General features: G+C 42.5%; 1 protein-coding gene across 1 annotated transcript; it reads right to left on the bottom strand.

Moving 5' to 3' along the window:
• Positions 1 to 5,021: 5,021 nt before the first annotated feature.
• Positions 5,022 to 15,976, bottom strand: LOC118577826 (protein NipSnap homolog 3B). Its single transcript, XM_036178522.1, has 6 exons — positions 15,814 to 15,976; positions 12,184 to 12,394; positions 11,492 to 11,650; positions 7,116 to 7,265; positions 5,937 to 6,023; positions 5,022 to 5,850 (listed from the first exon to the last, which is right to left on the bottom strand). The coding sequence occupies exons 1-6, from the start codon at positions 15,871 to 15,873 to the stop codon at positions 5,774 to 5,776; spliced, it is 744 nt and encodes a 247-aa protein (XP_036034415.1). The 5' UTR covers positions 15,874 to 15,976; the 3' UTR covers positions 5,022 to 5,773.
• Positions 15,977 to 18,431: the final 2,455 nt, after the last annotated feature.

The following is an 18,431-nucleotide window of genomic DNA, read 5'->3' as shown; positions in this document are numbered from 1 at the left end:
AGATGGCATCATAGTAGTAGCATGTGCAAAATGGAGAGGCCACACACCAAGAGAGACACCTAAAGAGATCCAGGGGATTATAAACAACTTACTATTAACAGTTGAATGTAGTGAACTGTTCCCCATATGCTCATGAGTTTGAACACATGTTCCTCAACTGGTGATATTGTTTTGGGAGAATATTAAACCTTTGAGGGTTATAGTCTGGCTTCACTTTCTGTCCAGGTCTCTGTTTCATGATCTACTCAGATGTAAGGAATTCTAGCCATACAATTCCACCTCCATGAACTGTTATGTCTTCCCTGCCACAGTGGAATATCCCACTTAAAACCATGTACCAAAATAAACTCTTCCTTCCTTATTTCTGACAGGTATCTTTACATAGCAATGAACAAAGTAACCAATATAACTCACCTTCAAGAGAACCAAAATGGAAACCGAAATTTTACATTAACCCTTTCCAGAACTGGTACCACCAATGGCCTAACCACTTTCCACTGGGCATCATCAGGTTCCATTATCATTGTAAGGATAAAACTCCAGAACCCAAATCTTTGGAAGAGGGGGTCACATGCAAACTATACTTAAGATATAGCACATCTCATATGTTCATATAATCAACAAGTGCTTGCAGATGACTTAGCATGTGCCAGGCACTGGTTGGTGCTACTGCAGTAATTAAAACAAAACCCCATAGTATCATGGAATTTAGTTTCTAGTGGAAGGAGAAATATAATAAAGATCATAAATACTAAAATACTAAAATGTTAGTTATACTGGTAAGTGACATACTGCTGTGTGGCTTAAACAACAAACATTATTTCTGAGCATTCTGGAGGTTGGGAAATTTGAGGTGAGGATTCCAACATGATTAGACCCCAGTGAATACTGCAATTATGTTGAGGATCCTTTATCTCCTTATAAGGACACTAACTCCATCAAGGAGCTTTATCCCCTCACCTAAGCCCAGTTACCTCATGTTGTGGTGGTTTGGATAAGAATGGCTCCCATGGGCTCATAGATTTGAATGCTTGGACACCAGGGAGTGACACTATTTGAAAGGCTTAGGAGATGTGGTTTTGTTGGAGGAAGTGTGTCACTGGGGGTGGGCTTGGAGGTCTCAAGGACCCATTCCAAGTACAAAGTCTTTTCCTGCTGCCTGGAGATCCAGATGTAGAAGTCAGCTACTTCCCCAAAATCATGTAGCTTGTGTGCTGCCACGCTTCCCACCATGATGACAATGGACGAAACCTCTGAAACTGTAAGCCAGCCCACTTAATTAACTGCTTTCCTTTGCAAGAGTTGCTGTGCTCATGGTGTCTCTTCACAGCAATAGAACACGGATTAAGATACCTCATAAGGTCTCCACCTCTAAACATCATATTAGGATTTCAGTATGTGAATCTGAAGGGTAAAAACACATTCATTCCATAGCATACAGGGACTTCCATTTTAAATGGGGCTATCAGGGAAGGCTGTATGGGACTCTGGGGTAAAATTCCAAGAAAGTATGGAAATAATCCATGAAGATTTCTGTCCAGAGAAGAAGACTCTAGGTAGGGGAAATAGATTTTAAGGCAAGATGATGCTTAGTGAGTGAGTCAAAGACAAGAACTGTTAGGTCAGCCTGGAAGTGAGGGAACAGAATGACACTAAGGTAATAGGACAGGTCATGTAAGGGCTTGTAGGTCATACTGAAGGGCTTTGGATACTGACTCTGAGAGAGGAAGCTATTGAAGGCATGGCGGTGTTGAGAAATGAGGTAATGTTTATGTTTTATATTCTGGCTGCTGTGTTGAAAATGGAGTAGGATGGGGGCAGATCAGTTAAGAGCTTTCTCCTTAAATCCCAATAATGATGTGTAACATGAATCTTAAACGGTCTTATTAATAAAAAAAAAAAACAAAAAAAAAAAACTCGGGAGCCAGATGTTGGGGTGAACGCTGAAACATCAGAGAAACAGAACAAGCCTCACCTCACCAATTCCTCAGCTGATCTTGTTTGCTCAAATTGGAAGCCTCTGTGTCCTCATCTGAACGGATCTCAGCTGAACTGCTGCTAAAAGCCTAAAAGCTTAACCAGCTCTAGTTCCTGGTCCTCACACCTTATATACCTTTCTGCTTCCTACCATCACTTCCTGGGATTAAAGGCATGTGTCACCATGCCTGACTGTTTCCAGTGTGGCTTTGAACTCACAGAGATCCGAAGGGACCTCTGCCTCCAGAATGCTAGGATTAAAGGTGTGTGAGAGCCACCATTTTCTGACCTCTATGTCTGTGTTGTGGCTGTTCTGTTCTCTGACCCCAGATAAGTTTATTAGGGTGCAAAATATATTGGGGGACACAATATCACCACAATGATGGGCTTGCATCAGAATAATGGCTGCAGGGATATGGAACAATCAAATTCTGGATTTTTGGGATCTGCTATTGGATATGTAATGGGGTTAGTGACCTGAGCAAATGGACAGGATGGGAGGTGTCATTCAGTAAGACAGGGGTGCTCGGTAAAGATTAAGAGCTCAGCTTTCAACAGTGAAGTTTCTAATATATTCAAGCAGAGGCTGGATAAGGCTGGAGTCTAGAGAATGCATATATACTGCATTGACTGTCTGAATACAGGTGGCAGTTGGAGACTTAAGACTGAGACATAATTCAGGAAGTGAGCTCAGGACAGAAAAGAAGGCTAAGGAATCAGCTGGAATGTGACACCACTGGAGATCAAGGAGACAAGGTGGAGACTTGAAGGCATTAATCAGGAAAGAAGACTAAGCAGCTACGGTTCATGGGAATGAAGACAGTATTTCTGGAACAAAGAAAGAGATCAACTGCTAGGAGACCCACTAAAACTAGGACTGGAAAATGAGTTTGTTGAGAGGTATTTGGTTAGTGGGATAGTGGGACATTTAAGAGAGAATTAATAGAGGCTGGAAGTATGACACTTCTTTTGTATTACTATAGGGGAAAATTGAGGCAGGATGGGTTTTGTTTGTTTTTCTTCTCTCTCTCTAGCTCTGTAGACCAGGCTGGCCTTAAACTCAGAGATCCACCCGCCTCTGCCTCCCCAGTGCTGGGATTAGAGGTGTGTGAAACCACCACCTGGCTGCTTTCCTTTTTTAAAAGATGGGATAAGTAATAGCATATTTGTACGCTGAGAAGGAATGAGATTTGGAAAAACTAGCTGCAGGAGACAGAAAGTGCTGGAGCCAAACTACTAAGTTTACACATGGATGAACTGGTCTTCACAAGGAGCACATAGTAGGAGGAGAAAAAGTCCCCAAGGGAGGCTGCCGCAGACAGTGATGGGGAAGTGTCAGTCTGCACAGTCTCTTCTGATTAATTTTTAAATTTTCCAGTGAAGGAATGAATACGGGGAGCAGGTACTGGGAACAACCTAAGAGAACAGAAGAAAACCAAATTGCAGAAAATCAATGCTACTATGTGAACTTGTGCATATTAATTATTTTCCTCTTCAAACTGATTGGAAGGCACATCTCCGTTGTCGTCTTAAATTTTATAAAAACTGAAAATACAGTTGGAGTGAAATACAAATAAGGTATATATGATTCAAATCAAGTGAATAAAGCATGATTTAAATTAAGAACCATTGGGATGCTTAGTGTATCCACCAAGAAGATCAAATGTCAGCTCTTTTTTTAAAAATTTTACTTTTTATTAAAGTTTAAAAAAATTTTTATTTTTAAGAAATTTTCTATTCATTTTACATACCAACCACAGATCCCTCTCTCCTCCCTCCTCCCGCTCCCCAGCATTCTCCCCCAACCTACCCTCCATTCCCACCTCCTCCAAGGCAAGGTCTCCCATGGACCATTCAGTTGAGGCAGATGCAAGCCCCTCCCTCCTGCACCAAGGCTGCTCAAGATGTGCAAACATAGGCCCTGGGCTCTTGTCTTACCTTTTACTCTATTACAGAAATGGTCAAAGAAGATTGATGCTCAAAGAGTTAACGAAGCAAAATGCTAAATTACTTTTAACATTTTATAATGAACTTTAAATTTTTAATTACATTTTACAATTTTTATGATCATTTGGGTTTTCAACAATTAAAAAATTCATTGTATATAGTCATTGCACATGGTACTTGTGCTACCTAAAGAACTTTTCATACAAGCATACATTATACATTGAGTTATGTCCCCCTCCATCAAGCCTCCCCTCCCCCTTCACCCCTCTCTGCTCATTCATCCCCACTGTAACCAGTTTTGTTCTTACTTTCATTTCATACAGATATACATGGTTCATATGTAAGGATTCTGTATATTCACAGCTGGGGTCTTGTCTGGCACCTTATTATGTCATCAGTGGGCGACTGCATCCCAGCCTAAAAAAGCTTGACGTGCACCCCTCCCCCCCTTTCTCTCCTCTTCTCTCTTCCTCTCCCTCTCTCCTCCCCTCCCCTCCCCTCCTCTCTCCCCCTCTCCCTCTCTCTCTTCTCCGCCAGGCCTGGCTTCTCCCGTCCTGTCCCCTCTTCTCTCTAATAAAGCCCACTCTAACTCTGGTAACCATGGCACGTGATTCCTGTGATCCTGACTCTTCCGCCACCAGCCAAACCGCTGCCACGGTAACCAATGCTAGCCAAACCATCACCATATACCCTTTCATTATGTATTTAGGAAATCTAGGAACCACATATGAGAAAAGACATGGTATTTGTCTTTTTGAGACCTGAAACTATCTGAGACTGGTTTGATTTCATCTTTTAATTGTCATTTATGTTTCTGTGAAGCACACACCCAGTTAGTTCCAGTTATTTCATGTAAATTTGAGATAGTGAACTCCGCCTGAAGAGTACCGAGGAGAGGCATGTCTGCGAAAGCTGCACGCTTGCCGTCCTGAGCCCCACCTCATACCCCAGACAGTCTAGACGGCAGTCTACAGAAGTCCGCCTTCAGAGCCACCAGCATAGTCTATGTAACTTAACGCTCACAATGAAGCTGCCACATTATTGTGGTGTCATTACCCTATCTATGCAAGAAGAGGATATAAATAGACAAGACACAGTTGAAAAAACCGGAATGGATGCGAAGGCTTTTATTAGGTTAAAGATTTCTGTAATTATAAAGATCTCATTGAAATAAATAAGTGTCTCACAATCTTTGTGATTCAAGGTGAAGTTAAAAGCAGTAAAAGTTAATTGAAAATGAACATGCTAAAACCATACTATCCAGCAATAAGTCCCAAGGATATATTATTTTCCAACTTTGACTTAATAATTAATGTGAAATCATAAAGAATACAGAAGACATGATACTGTACTTTTCTAAAGAATAAAGACAAATACTAGATTTAATGTTTCTGCAAATCCCATTTTATATCACAAAGCACACATTACTGGGTAAAAAATATTTTTAAATTTCAGGAAAAATGAATATGACAAAAAATACAGATACTGTATTTAACTAATTTAAAAATATTTCCAGGCAAAAAATTTCAAAATCATTATTTGCATATAAGACAGCAATTAGTCATAAAAATCACAGAAGACAAGATATTGTGGAACAAAAAAATACCAGGGTCATGGAGTAACAGCAACTCTTTCTCATGTGCGGTAGACATGAAATGGCGCGGCGAAAATGAACACAAGTTTTTACTGGTAGTAAAGGACAAGGTAGCCTTAAGATGCAGAGGGCACAGCGAAGTAACTCACCACCTCCTCCAGACATCAAAGACAATGATTCTCTCTAGAGCAGTGAGCACCCGCTGCAGACACAGCTCGCATCAGTGACTGGGGGTGTCTGACTTCAGGCCGGACACTACTTCAGTGGTGAAAAGGATGCTGGGATCAGGAACATATTCTGTTGAGACTCTAAGTAATTGACACTTTCCCGAACTGCAAAGACATTTTATAAGACAATGAAGCTATCGGCTGAACCGAATTTGTTCTAAAAATAACTCATGCCCAGTGAAACAGCTCACCAGCAGCCACGACTCTGGGATCCTCATGAGACCGATGTCTCCCAGCTGCGCGGCTGTCTGCGCTTTCACACCACCAGAGAACATGGACTGCAGAAGTAAACCAGAAGTTAGTTGTCATTCTCATTAACTGGTCTTTTTTATTTTGAGATTGTAACATAATTACATATTTTCTTTCTTCCCTTTCCTCCCTCCAAACCCCTCCCATACATCCTCCTTTGCTCTCTCAAATTTGTGCCCTCTATTTTCATTAATTGTTGTTACCTGCGTATATGTACTTATGTGTATGTGCATTATATTCTAAATATAACCTTATGGCAGACGTTTTTTAAAATGTGTGTGTTACTAGGCATAAAGTCTGGGGCCTTTAGAATGGATGCTGGGTAAGTACTCTACATCTGATCTATATCCTTGATCTTGATTGTGTATGTGTATGTCTGTGTGTGTGTGGATGCACATGCATGTGGATGTCAGTGGTCAATGTCAGGTGTCCTCTTCAATTTCTCTCCTCCTTATTGTTTTGATACAGATCTCTCTGCACTTGGAATTTAGCAATCTGGCTAGACTAGCTGGCCAGGCTCCTATTTCCATCTTCTCAGGGCTGATGTAGTAGATGGTGCCACTGGAGCCGGCTTTGATACACAAGCTAGGGATAAACTCGGGTCATCATCCACTACAGTCTATCTACCCATTCTAGAGCACTAGGAAGCTATCACCAGCCAGGTACAGACATTGTTTCTAGACTTTTTATATCTAATAATTCTTTAGTCTTGGCATCCCTTTGTCATTTATGGAACACTGTTAACTTCAATAATGAGAAATAGGTCATTTTTTTTTACTTTTTCCATAATTTTTGCATTTATAAAAATATATATTTACATTTTCATTCAGAAACAACCTCTTTACTCCAATGATGTTATGTTGAAAAAAAATCATAAGAAGACTTTTAGAAAATAAATGAAAAGAATTAATATTTTCTTAAAGATTTTTTCTAGTTTCTAGGCAACAGTTAGCCCGTGAAAAATCTCCAAAAGGTATTAGCAACTGTAATAAAAAAGTGTTCTCATACCTTACAATTAGAGAAAAACCCCTCAAAATTAAAATAATAATTAAAAAAATTCAAGAAACATAGGTGATCCCCAGCATTCATCATAGTCTCACAGACATCATAGACAGCTGTACCTCTGTTGAGAGCTCCATATTCAGTGTGGAAAACACCAATTAGTGTGGAGTAGCCGAGATCAACGTGGGCGTTTATTGCCCTTTTGAATGCGTTACCCCACAGAGCTGGGCCACCAGGTTTCATCTGAAAAGTAGCCAATTCATAGACTCCTAGAATTGACAAAAAAGATAAATTTAACAGACATTATTGTTGTAGCCCACTAGGTTTCCTAGTGGCTGGACCCAGCAGGATTGCATAAGAGGTTGACTGGACCACAGGCCTGAGTATCAGGTGTTTATAAGGGTCTACACTGACTGTAACTAGCAAGGGCGAGGTCTTTTGCTCCACCCCTTGGCACTGTTATAAATAGACCCTGGGAATAAAGTTCTAGGCTGATGGGTAAGGCTCCAGGCCCACTCCAGTCTATCCTGTGTTTTCTGTTTCTCTCCCCTCTATTTCTAACTAAGTCTCTGATTCCTCATTCCTCAAGAGTCCCTGGGGTAAATGATGGGGGGGACCTGGTCCCCCACAGATGGTGCCTGAACAGGGACAAAGAAAAAGACATGTAGTAATAAATGGCCATGTTAGTTATAAATATAAGTTTAAATAAGATGAGAAGTAAGGTTTATTAAGTAGTCTTGTAGAATGTAGGTTTAAATAGGTCATAGATTTAGTCAGAAAAATATAGATTTAGAATATATAGGCTTTAGGTCTAAGGATATGAAGAGTAGGTTTTCCTAACCTGGGAAAACAATATCCATAACAGACTTGGCAGTTCCAGAAACCACCAGTAACAACAAGAAGCCGTTCCAGAGACTGCCAGCTTCAGAAAGTAGCAGCCAGGTGTCCACAGCTGAGACCCATAAAACGTCATAGTTTCTTAAGCAGCAGACACCAAGAGCCAATGCAAGTGCCATCAGCCAGAGGGTTTCGGAAGCTGAGACCCTCAAGGCACCAACGCCGTGCAAGTGGCAGATTCACCAGAGTCTACAAGCTTTCTACTGAAAGAAAGTCACGGTGAAACATGAACAAGCTAAGCCATGAGAGAGGCTAACGACAAGCAACAGTTTGGAAAGCCGTGCTGCCGGAAAGGTGAACGGCAAGGTTCTGCAACTGTTAAGATGCTACACTGCCAGAAAGGCGAAGGCGGCCAGAACCCAGCAGTTTGCGTCACCTCTGGAAAGATGAACAGCGAGCAACAGAGACTTTGGAGACCAGCTGCTTCCAGAGGCTGAGAGCAGAATGGCGTTAGTGCTGGACAAGCATCTGAGACACGCTGGAGAGCAGGAAGCTGTGGAGGTGAGAACTGTACTCTAGGCTGATCTGCCAGCCTGAGGCTGTGAGAACTGCTGAGATTGACTGCAGTCCCAGCTCCCAGCAGTGGGATATGACTGCAATCATGGAGTTGCCCTGAGGCTACATTTGTCAATACAACAGGACAGCGTATGGAGCATTCTGGGACCTGGTTTGCTGAGCACTTGGACTGTCAGCGATGCAGGTAATTGGGTTTTCCTCCCAAAGTCGGGGTTGTAAGGTGAACATCTCTAGCTTGGTTCCGGAGCGGCCTGGTTATGGAAGGCTACATACAGACTGCAAAATGCAGCAGTCGCTGAAAGAGAAAGTTTCAGAGAGATTTGCTTGAACTGAAAAGTCTTGGTTATGGAACTTCTCATATTTGGAACTGACTGCTTCAGTTCATTACAACTCTGACAGCTATACACAGACTTAAGGGCAGCTGACAAGCCAGGCCCTGACTATGAGCTCTCAGAGGAACTTTTAGGAATGGTACCAGAACTCTTTTTGAACTTCTAAACTTAAGTAATGAAATGGACAGTAATGATTTCATTACAATGGGACAGTTTGAATTTACTTATGCATATAGACTCTATCAACAGGGATGACTTATGAACTCCTTATAGAACTGTTTATGTAAAAATGTTCTTCAGATAAGAGTATGGAGCTAAGCCACTAGTTAGCCATAGAGGCCAGGCAGTGGTGGCACACACCTTTAATCCCAGCACTTGGGAGGCAGAAGCAGATGGATCTCTGTGAGTTCAAGGCCACCCTGGGCTATACAAGATTGGTCCAGTATAAAAGAGAAACAGAGCCAAGCAGTGGTGGCACACACCTTTGATCCCAGCACTAGGGAGGTGGAGATAGGAAGTGATATGGCTGGATGGAGAGAGGAATATAAGGCCTGAAGAGACAGGAACTCATTCTCCTTTAGGCTGAGGAGTTGGTAAAGTGAGAGGTGGCTGTGGCTTGGTCTTTTGTGTCTCTGATCTTTCAGCATTTGCCCCAATATCTGGCTCTGGGTTTTTATTGAGACTAATTAGGATTCATGCTACACAAGATTTAAGCCCAGTGAGATGGCTCAGTGTGTAAAAAATGCTTGTTGCCAAGCCTGATAGGGTTCAATCCTTGGAACACACACAATGTAAGGAAGGAACCAGCTCTCTCAAGCTGTTCTCTGACCTCCATGTGTGCACTACGGCATGAATATACACTACATAAATAAATAAATGTAAAAAGTGTAAAAAAAAAATCAAGATTTGGTACTTCAAGAGATAGCAAATATGATGTTTGGACAATGCTGAGAGCAAAGGGCATATGCTTTGTGGCTTGGGTCCCAGAACCCAGGCTAGAGGCGGCAAGGGAAAGAAGAAAAGACAGACATACAGACATACAGACATACAGACTCGCATACAATGAAGCGGGGATCAGGTGGGGCTCTATAACACTACTTCCATCCCCATCTGAAACTTCGGCGTTTTATTAGGTGTGTCGTGGAAGGCAAGGTAAGCTAGTCTAGGTCTCTGTAGGTGAGCAGTCCCAGGCTCTAAACACCCAGAAGGAGGAAGCTGTGGTTGCTGTCTGCACACAAGGGTCAGTCATTCATAAACACTCTGTTGTGGATATTGCTCTGTATAAATAAAGTGCTGATTGGCTAGTGGCCAGGCAGGAAGTATAGGTGGGACAAGAGAGAAGAGAATTATGGGAATAGGAAGGCTGAGTGGAGAGACGCTGCCAGCCACCACCATGACAAGATGTAAGGTAATGGTAAGCCACGAGCCACGTGGCAAAGTATAGATTAATAGAAATGGGTTAATTTAAGATAGAAGTAAATAACAAGAAGCCTGCCACAGTCATACAGTTTGTAAACAGTGTTAAGTTTCTGTGTGTTTACTTGGTTGGGTCTGAGCGTCTATGGGCCTGGCGGTTGAGAGAGATTTGACCTGACTGTGGGCCAGGCAGGAAAACTCTTAACTACAATACTCAGAACTGACTCCTGAGCAAAGGTTCACCATTTCTCTTGAGCCTGGCTTGTATGAGTGAATCATAGCTTTGCCAACTGTCCCATGGATCTGAGGCCTACTGCATCATTGAAAGGCTTTTGCCCATGTTAAGAAACATACTCGCTCAGGACTTCATTCACCCAGGGCTTCCTCTAATCCCTAAAGGTAAAAGTCTCAACAAGACTTCAAATTTCTTGTACTCTAAAATACATTATAGAGTCAGGAAAAATGGGAAATAAAGAAAAAAATTGAAATGTTATACTTTTATAATCTGACCTTTGCCTAAAACTAGATTTTATAGCAGTTGTTTAAATCAGCAAGAAGACAATGGAATTATTTCCAAACTGAGAAAGAAGCAAGACAAAAATGCTAGCTACAGTGTATACCTCGGCAATGTCAGCTAACTCCCTCCCTCCCTCCCTCCAGACAGTCCATTTTATAAGTAAAGATGTACTGACTCTAAACTACTGTAGTCCGTGGGAAAGTATTTTATAGTTAAATGTTAAATGGTAGTAAACATCTATAATCTCTCCATTTGAGAGTCTAAGGGTTGAGAAATGTGAGTTGTAGGTCAACCTGGGCTACACTGTGAGACCTTATCTCAACTCTAAAAATGAATAAGTGAATAAAAGTTTGTATGACTTTAGTATTACATAAATTTTTTTCTATATTGTGGCTAAGCTTTTACCCATAAGACTTAGTTTGGAAGGGCTGGGGAGATGGCTCAGTAGTCAAGAGCACTTGGTGGTCTAGCAGAGAACTTGGCTTCAGTTCCCAGTACAAACATGGCAGTTCACAACTATCTTTAATTCCAGTTCCATGAGGATCCAATGCCTTCACAGATACCAGATATGCCAGTGGTGGACAGACATAAACAAACACACATGTGCACACAATTATATCTTAGATTGGGAAAATACTTCATTAATTCTCATTTTTTAAGGATAAACTAAGATCAGTTTTTATCTCAATAGTTACAGCGTCATTCCTATATAAAATAAATAATTCATCTTTTGTTTTTCCATGACAATTTTTTTTTAATCATTTAACATTTGTAATATTTCAATCATGAAAACTCACAGTGGCTAAGACAGACTCACCTTCCTTGGGAGGTGTTCCTATTTTGCACCATGGTACCAGGTAGGTAATCTCAACTTCTTGTTTATCAATGAAAGCCAAATTTGGAATGAGGAATTGTTCTTGCCATTCCTTATCATTAGCCAAGGCTTTGCGAACTGCAGTTCGATGAGCAAAATTATCTATGGTAGAAAAAAAAAATGGAGAAGAACTTAAATTGTTTTATTTAAAATTATCTATTCCTCAAAACCATTAAATCTTAGAGTTCTTAAAAGTTAATGGTCAAATGCCCTCTCAAAGGCTCTAAATGTGAAAATTATTAAAATAATAAGAACTAAAATGCTGATATCCAGTTCTATCTATTAATAAGGTACTTTCATTTTGTACTCTCCACTACTTGGACTTTTGTAAGCACAGATTTTAATTTTAAAAAAGATACTTTTTCCAACAAACCATTCTAAAACTTTGAGAATTAAAGTCAGTTCATCAAATTAGGGCTTAATATGAGACAGTTATTTCCCAGAAACGTTAACCTCAGAGTCTAAGCAAGTGGTTGATGCAAAGGGACCACTTCGTAACTTACTTAGCTTTGTTACTGTATTGCTTTCAAATGTTTTCTTTAACCTGTGTGTATTACAGTCACACAGACTGAAGAACCAAGCTTTATAGACCGCCTAACAATGAGTGTATGAAACGAAAGCTGTGTGGTTCATACCATACTTCCAAATATGGAATACTTTGTTGGTTCTGCCTCCAAATTCTACACTCCAATATCCAATCATTTCAGAGTGAGCTGTCCGAAGGTGAACACTTTTCTTAAAATTTTCCAGGAACTCATTTGTCTTTGAAGGCTTGAGAAAATAGGAGCGGAATTCATATAACGTCCCATCGCTTTGCCTGGGACCTGTAGCAAAAGGTGAACATACCTGAAAAAAGATGGGGAATATTTAAATACTTTGGAAAAGATAAGATGTATCATGTCCTTACAATCATATATTTGAGCCTGGAAACAAAGGACATACAGTAGACTCATAATTTGTATTTCTATTTCTCCTTTCAATAGTTTATAGATAGACATGTTTATGTAGAGATGCCAATAAAGGTAACTGCTGTTAAGTATGCTGAGTGCAGAGTTACTCTTTCCTAGCTGGAGGCCATGGTTAAGCACATTTTCATGCAAAGTTGCTGATAAACTATCATCAAGGTTGTAATCATGTTTCCCAAGGAACTATGATCAGGAGCTTTATCACTTTGGAGTTTTCTCTTATTTAGTCAAAATCAGTAGTCAACAGTAACTATAATCAAACAGTCAAACAATAACAGAAGCTTGCAAATTCTGTATGTGTGTCTTTTTAACAGACATAATGAAAATGTTTATTAGCAGAAGACTTTTTGGGTTCCTTGTTAGGGCCCAGCCCTGACCTGCTGAAGAGTCCTTGAAGGGAGGAGTGAGGAATTGAGAAATGATAGATAGGAAAAAATACAGACATAGATGAAGAAAAAGACAGAGATAGAGTATAGCTTCGGGAAGGCTCTGGGTCAACACCACAGACTCCTCAAGTTTATTCCTAATGGGCCTTTTATACACCAGCAAGGGGAGAGGCAAAAGACCTCCCCTTTCATGGGTCAAGGTACAAACAAGTGTAGATCCTTCCTTAATTTTCAAAACACCTGGTAACCAAACCTTGTGGCAAGGCATCTTGTAATTAGGCCTTGAAGTATAAGAAACATGGTAACCATGCCTTTGGTTAAAACAACCTATTATGTAGCCTTGTGAGACAAAGCAAGCTCAGACTCTCTGACCCCGAGTCAAGATGGAATAAGGCCTCACTATGGAGTCTCTGTAGGCTACCACAGTTCAAAAAAAAAAAAAAAAGTATTATTATTTATTTAGCTCTAAACTTTTAAAAAAATACTCAGTGAAGTAAATTACTGGTCAGAAAAACAATGCTATGAATCATCAATTGTTTGCAATATAGTGGATAGCTGTTTTAAAGCTGAAAGGGGAAAATTCAAGGACACAGACATGCTCTGAAACATTAGTTTGGAGGCACAAAGGTCCTTGCACCCACAGAGCACTAGGGAGCTGGGAATGTGAAACACACCGTGGCCTCTTCTCAATGGACTCGATAAAATACCTGTTTTCTTCCCAGAAGGCTGGGAGTGAATACTGGTAATGACCTGGTGACCTTTTTGCTATCTGTGGAGGCAGACCTCACCCACATTTTGCTATAGATGCAGACTTCATCCAGATTCCCCAGAATGATTATCCCAGAGCCTTTTTTCCCTGGACTATTATCTTTAGCTCTAGTTAAGCCCATCCTTAGGGGAGATGTCACATGTACTTTATGGTCTGCTGACCTCTCTGTTGTTGTTCAGAGGCCACACTAGATTCTATTCCCTTTAGCTATAGAGCCCACCCTTATGGTCCCAGGTGCTTTGCAAAGGAGTTCCTATGTAGTCACACCTTTAAGCTTTATTTGCACTTGGAATTGGAATGATTGTTGCCTGGAAACATTTTCTGTTTTTTCTGCTTATAGCACCATCTTAAGTAGGTGGAATTAGCATGTGTCCATTTCCTGAAAGTAATTAGACCGGAAAAATATACACAATCACTTTGGTAAGTAGAACTACAACCAAATTAGGGCTTACTTTGATCACTTATATGACTAATGAAAGCAATAGGCCATAACTCTTTTTTTGTTTACAAGACACAATAGTATATGAATTTTGCTTGTATACAGGGGCTCATTTCATTCATGATTTTGAGTTACGCTTCCATTATCCCAAATAACTAAGCTTGTTATAAAAAATACTGCAGGTGCTCCTGTGTGGTAGGAATGCTTTTTGTGTTTGTAACCACATTCTGCTTCATATCTGTATTTAAAAATATGTAATAAAAGCTGGAGAGCTGGCTCAGGAGTTAAGAGTACTTGTTGTTCTTGCGGAAAACTTAGGTTCCATTTCCAGTACCCACACGGTGGCTCTCAATGGTATGTAACACTAGTCCCAGGCTATCCATTGCCCTCTTCTGACCCCCTCAAGCACTAGACACACTTGCAACAATCCTTTAAGAGTGATTCGAGCCTGGCGGTGGTGGCACAAGCCTTTAATCCCAGCACCTGGGAGGCAGAGGCAGAGGCAGGCAGATCTCTGAGTTCGAGGCCAGCCTGGTCTCCAAAGCGAGTTCCAGGAAAGGCGCAAAGCTACACAGAGAAACCCTGTCTCGAAAAACCAAGAGTAATTCAAGAAATTTGTATTGTAGAATAGAAATTACTGATGAAAGACACTTACTATAGTCTTTCACACAAGAAAGTATACATTAAAGAAATCTGCATTGTAAAAAACACTGCGTGTTAAGAGGTGGGGTCATTTAGTGTTGCAGGGCTGGACTAAACTGTGTCATGGCCTACATCTGCTTGATGTTCTGTTATCTCAAAATTGGGACTTATTCTCAACCATACTAGGAAGACAGCAAGGGCAGCGGCCGCATTTGTACTATGCTTTTCTTTAGTGTTCACCACAAAGTCTGTCTCTAGACCAGGTTAACGCTCTTCTTAAATGCAGAAAGTCAAGAACTTCTGGGTTCAAGTCACAACCTGAGGCTGGCTCACTTTCATGCATGTCCCATCTCAGGCACACCCAGCTAACCGAGGCTCCAGGGCCTTGCTCGGCTTGAGGACTCCCGGAACCAGAACTACAGGGCAAGATGCTCCCATGGCGACCCTGGTCTCCTGTTCAAGTTTCTCCACAAAGCGCCTGCGTTTGAACCGGGTGGCAGCTGTAAAATCTCAATGAGGGGCAGTCACACGGGTCGTGGCTGCAAGAACGCAATGGTCAGGGCTTGAGGGATGACCCCGGGCCAGAAAAAGCCCTCTGTCCAATGTCTGGAGAGGTGATCCGACAAGCAGGTACCTCTTAAAGCGTTGGGTGCCTAGGACTCATGAGATCTTGGCTCCTGATAGAACCGGGATACTGGCTAGACATACCAGGGCTGTGCCAGCAAACGAGAGGGCGTGTACTCGCGCAGCAGACCCCGCCCACTTCGCAGCGTTGCCCCCCCCCCAACCCCGCCCACCTCCGGAGCATACTCTCCCCAGAGACCCCGCCCACCTCCCCCAGGCCGAGCGCGCGCGACAGGCCCCGCCCACCTCTCTTAACAGTTCTCTCTGCCCCACAGACCCCGCCCACCTCCCCATAGCCGCGTGCGCGCGCCCCAGACTCCGCCCACCTCCCTGAGCGAACCTTATTCTCCCCGCAGACCGCGCCCACTTCTCTGAGCCCCGTTAGTTGACGACTTAAAAGACTATGTCTACCTCCCTGCGCGCGTCCCCGCGTCCCCTACCTGAGGCGCCAGCGCCCGCAGGGCCAGCGCCTTCTTCAGGCCGCTTCGGAGCGCGAGCATGGCACGTCCGGAGCGCCCAGAACGACGGCCGCCAGCGCTAGGACTCGCGCTCTCCCCACTTCCGGGCGCGCGCCCGCTCGCTTAGGCCCGCGCTAGACTGGGCGGGGCTTGGCGGCGTGGCCCCGCCCCTCCCCTCTGTAGCGGCTTGGCTTGGCTTTTGTGCTGCTAGGTTCTGGTTGCTGGGGTGGTTGAGGAGAGCTGAAGGCTGAGCTCGGTGCTGTTCTGCATCCTGGGCCACCCTCTCCCCCGCGCCCTCGTGGGGCGCTAACACTTCAAAATGTAGGGTGTAGCATGGGCGCTTTAAAATCTGGTCGTGGGCGTGACCTCCTGGCAACCACCACCGAGCCTTCATCTTTATGACAATGGACTCAGCATCCCTGTCCACCGCCCCTCTTCCGTCCGCCTGCACCACCCCCTACCCCGCCCTAAGCATGGCCTGGGAGGCTCCAAATAAAGATGGGTTAATTTTCCTGGAGCCCAGAACAGTGGGCCCGTGGGCCTGAAATCACACGTGGAGACTAAAATAAGTAATTTTATGTGACGTGAAAGCAGACCCCCGATGGCCTCTGATGTTTGGCCCTCAGAAAAACATTTACCATTTGTATTTTTCTAGTGCGTGTTTTTGTTCTCTGTTAAGCATACTCTAGGGTTTTCCAACTATATTCACTTGGAAGATTAGGATTTAGAAACCTTTCATTCTCAGGTACACCGCCTTCATTGGGTCTACAGTTCACATTAAATAGCTAATTGATCCTAATATCTTGAATAATTTCTCTGATGAAAATAGCCTTTTGGCTATCTTACTAATGTACACTAGGCTACATTATTTACAGGTCATCAGGGATTAAAAATCTTTTCAGTGGCAAACTTTTGGAAATCTTGTGAGCCTTTAAACCCCTAATGATTTTATGCTAAGCAAATACACATAGCTCTAAAAACAAATTACACTGACTAAATGTCATCAAAATATAAGGGTAAGTTACTGAAAAACATACATGCCTCTTTATATAGGTAGTAAGTAACAATCTAAGGTGTAAGACAAGCATTTTAAGTAGTGATGAGCATAAAAGGAATTTTGACATTTGCGGCAACTGTAAACATATCCATGACTTTTTTGATTAAAACATCACAAGTCCTTATAATACTGTGCTTTAAGTTGGGGTCCTGGAGAAAAGTCCCACAAAAGACCACCATCCACATATGCAATCAACAAGAGCAGTCTTTATTCCAGCATGCTGGGGCCAACAATTCCACACAAAGGCAAAATGGCAACCCAGAGAGAAGCTCACAGGCTCCTTTTAAGCATAGCCAATGGGGAGGTCCTAGACCAGTTAGGTCATTTTAGATATGATTGGCTTCAGCACGTGGCAATCATATCTGTACATTCTAATTGGCCAGGGCTAGTCAGGGGCTGATTAAGACTACAGCTATTCCATTTTTGGGCACGCCTGAACAAGTCCCAGGCTTTGTCCTTATTTGGTTATCTGCTGACTGTGGCTCAGGCCTGGTCTGCATGTACCAGGCCTCCTTGTTCTTGCCGTTGAGGGTGTTAGACACTGTCCTTTGTGGCTCTTTCAGAAGCTGAATTGAGGCCGGATCTCTGAGAGAAGACTGAGCAGCCTGTTATGGAGTCTTCTCGGTCCTTTCACTTTATTCCCTTCTTTCATGACCAAAGGGGATGCAGTTGGTTACATCTGAGATATAACTTTTACCCATCCTAGTTACCAGACGCTCTGAGTGCTGTGAACAGACTGACTAATCGCACACACTGCTCTAGCAAATGGCTAAGAGGTGCCTATTAACACATCACTTCCCATCCCACCCACCCACCCCACCCCCTAAACCTCTCCAGCTCTGAACTTCGCCCCCCACCCCCAGCCTCTCTTTCTTATATAACTTCAGCCATTTGGCCACACGTTCCCTTAGTTCTCCTATTGGTCCTCTATCTATTTGCCCTCTTCTCCTCTTCCTTTTCTCTTCCTCCCTCCCTCTCCTTCTCTCTCTCCCCTCTCATGGCCTAGTCTATTCTACTGGCCATGTTCAGTTTGGATTCTTCCAGATGCCTTTGGCTGCTCTCTTCCTCATATCAACAATAAAAACCTCAACCATGCTCAGAAATGGTCATGTCCTCATCTTCATTTCAGAGCACATACCTGCTGAATTGCTGACTCTGTGGTGTGCATAAAATGCCCTAGGACACACCCATTGAGTCGCTGACCTCTAAGTTATGTGTATATTAATCTTAACTAAATACTATAAAAATATTTTATATATTGATACTTTTCCTACCAGTGTGTAAGGCTTTTCTGATCATGTTTTTATTATTTTTCATCTAGTTTGACTTTTGTGAAAATACATTTGTGCACCTCAAACAACAAGTAGGTATAAGGTTCAGGATGGTTGACCTATGATGCTGGCAAACAGGACAATGTCCTTGGTGGCATTCCTGCTTGATTTTGTTCAAAGGTTAGACTTGGGCAACTATGCAGTTGTGAGCAAATGCGGCGGATCTTCTGCTAGCCCAGCTGGTAGGAGGCCAGGTACATGTAGGACTCTGT

The sequence above is a fragment of the Onychomys torridus genome, chromosome 2, assembly GCF_903995425.1.
Source record: "Onychomys torridus chromosome 2, mOncTor1.1, whole genome shotgun sequence".
Classification (NCBI taxonomy): Eukaryota; Metazoa; Chordata; class Mammalia; order Rodentia; family Cricetidae; genus Onychomys; species Onychomys torridus.
The sequence above is the reverse complement of the archived record's forward strand: the minus strand, read 5'-3'. Positions and strand labels throughout refer to the sequence as shown.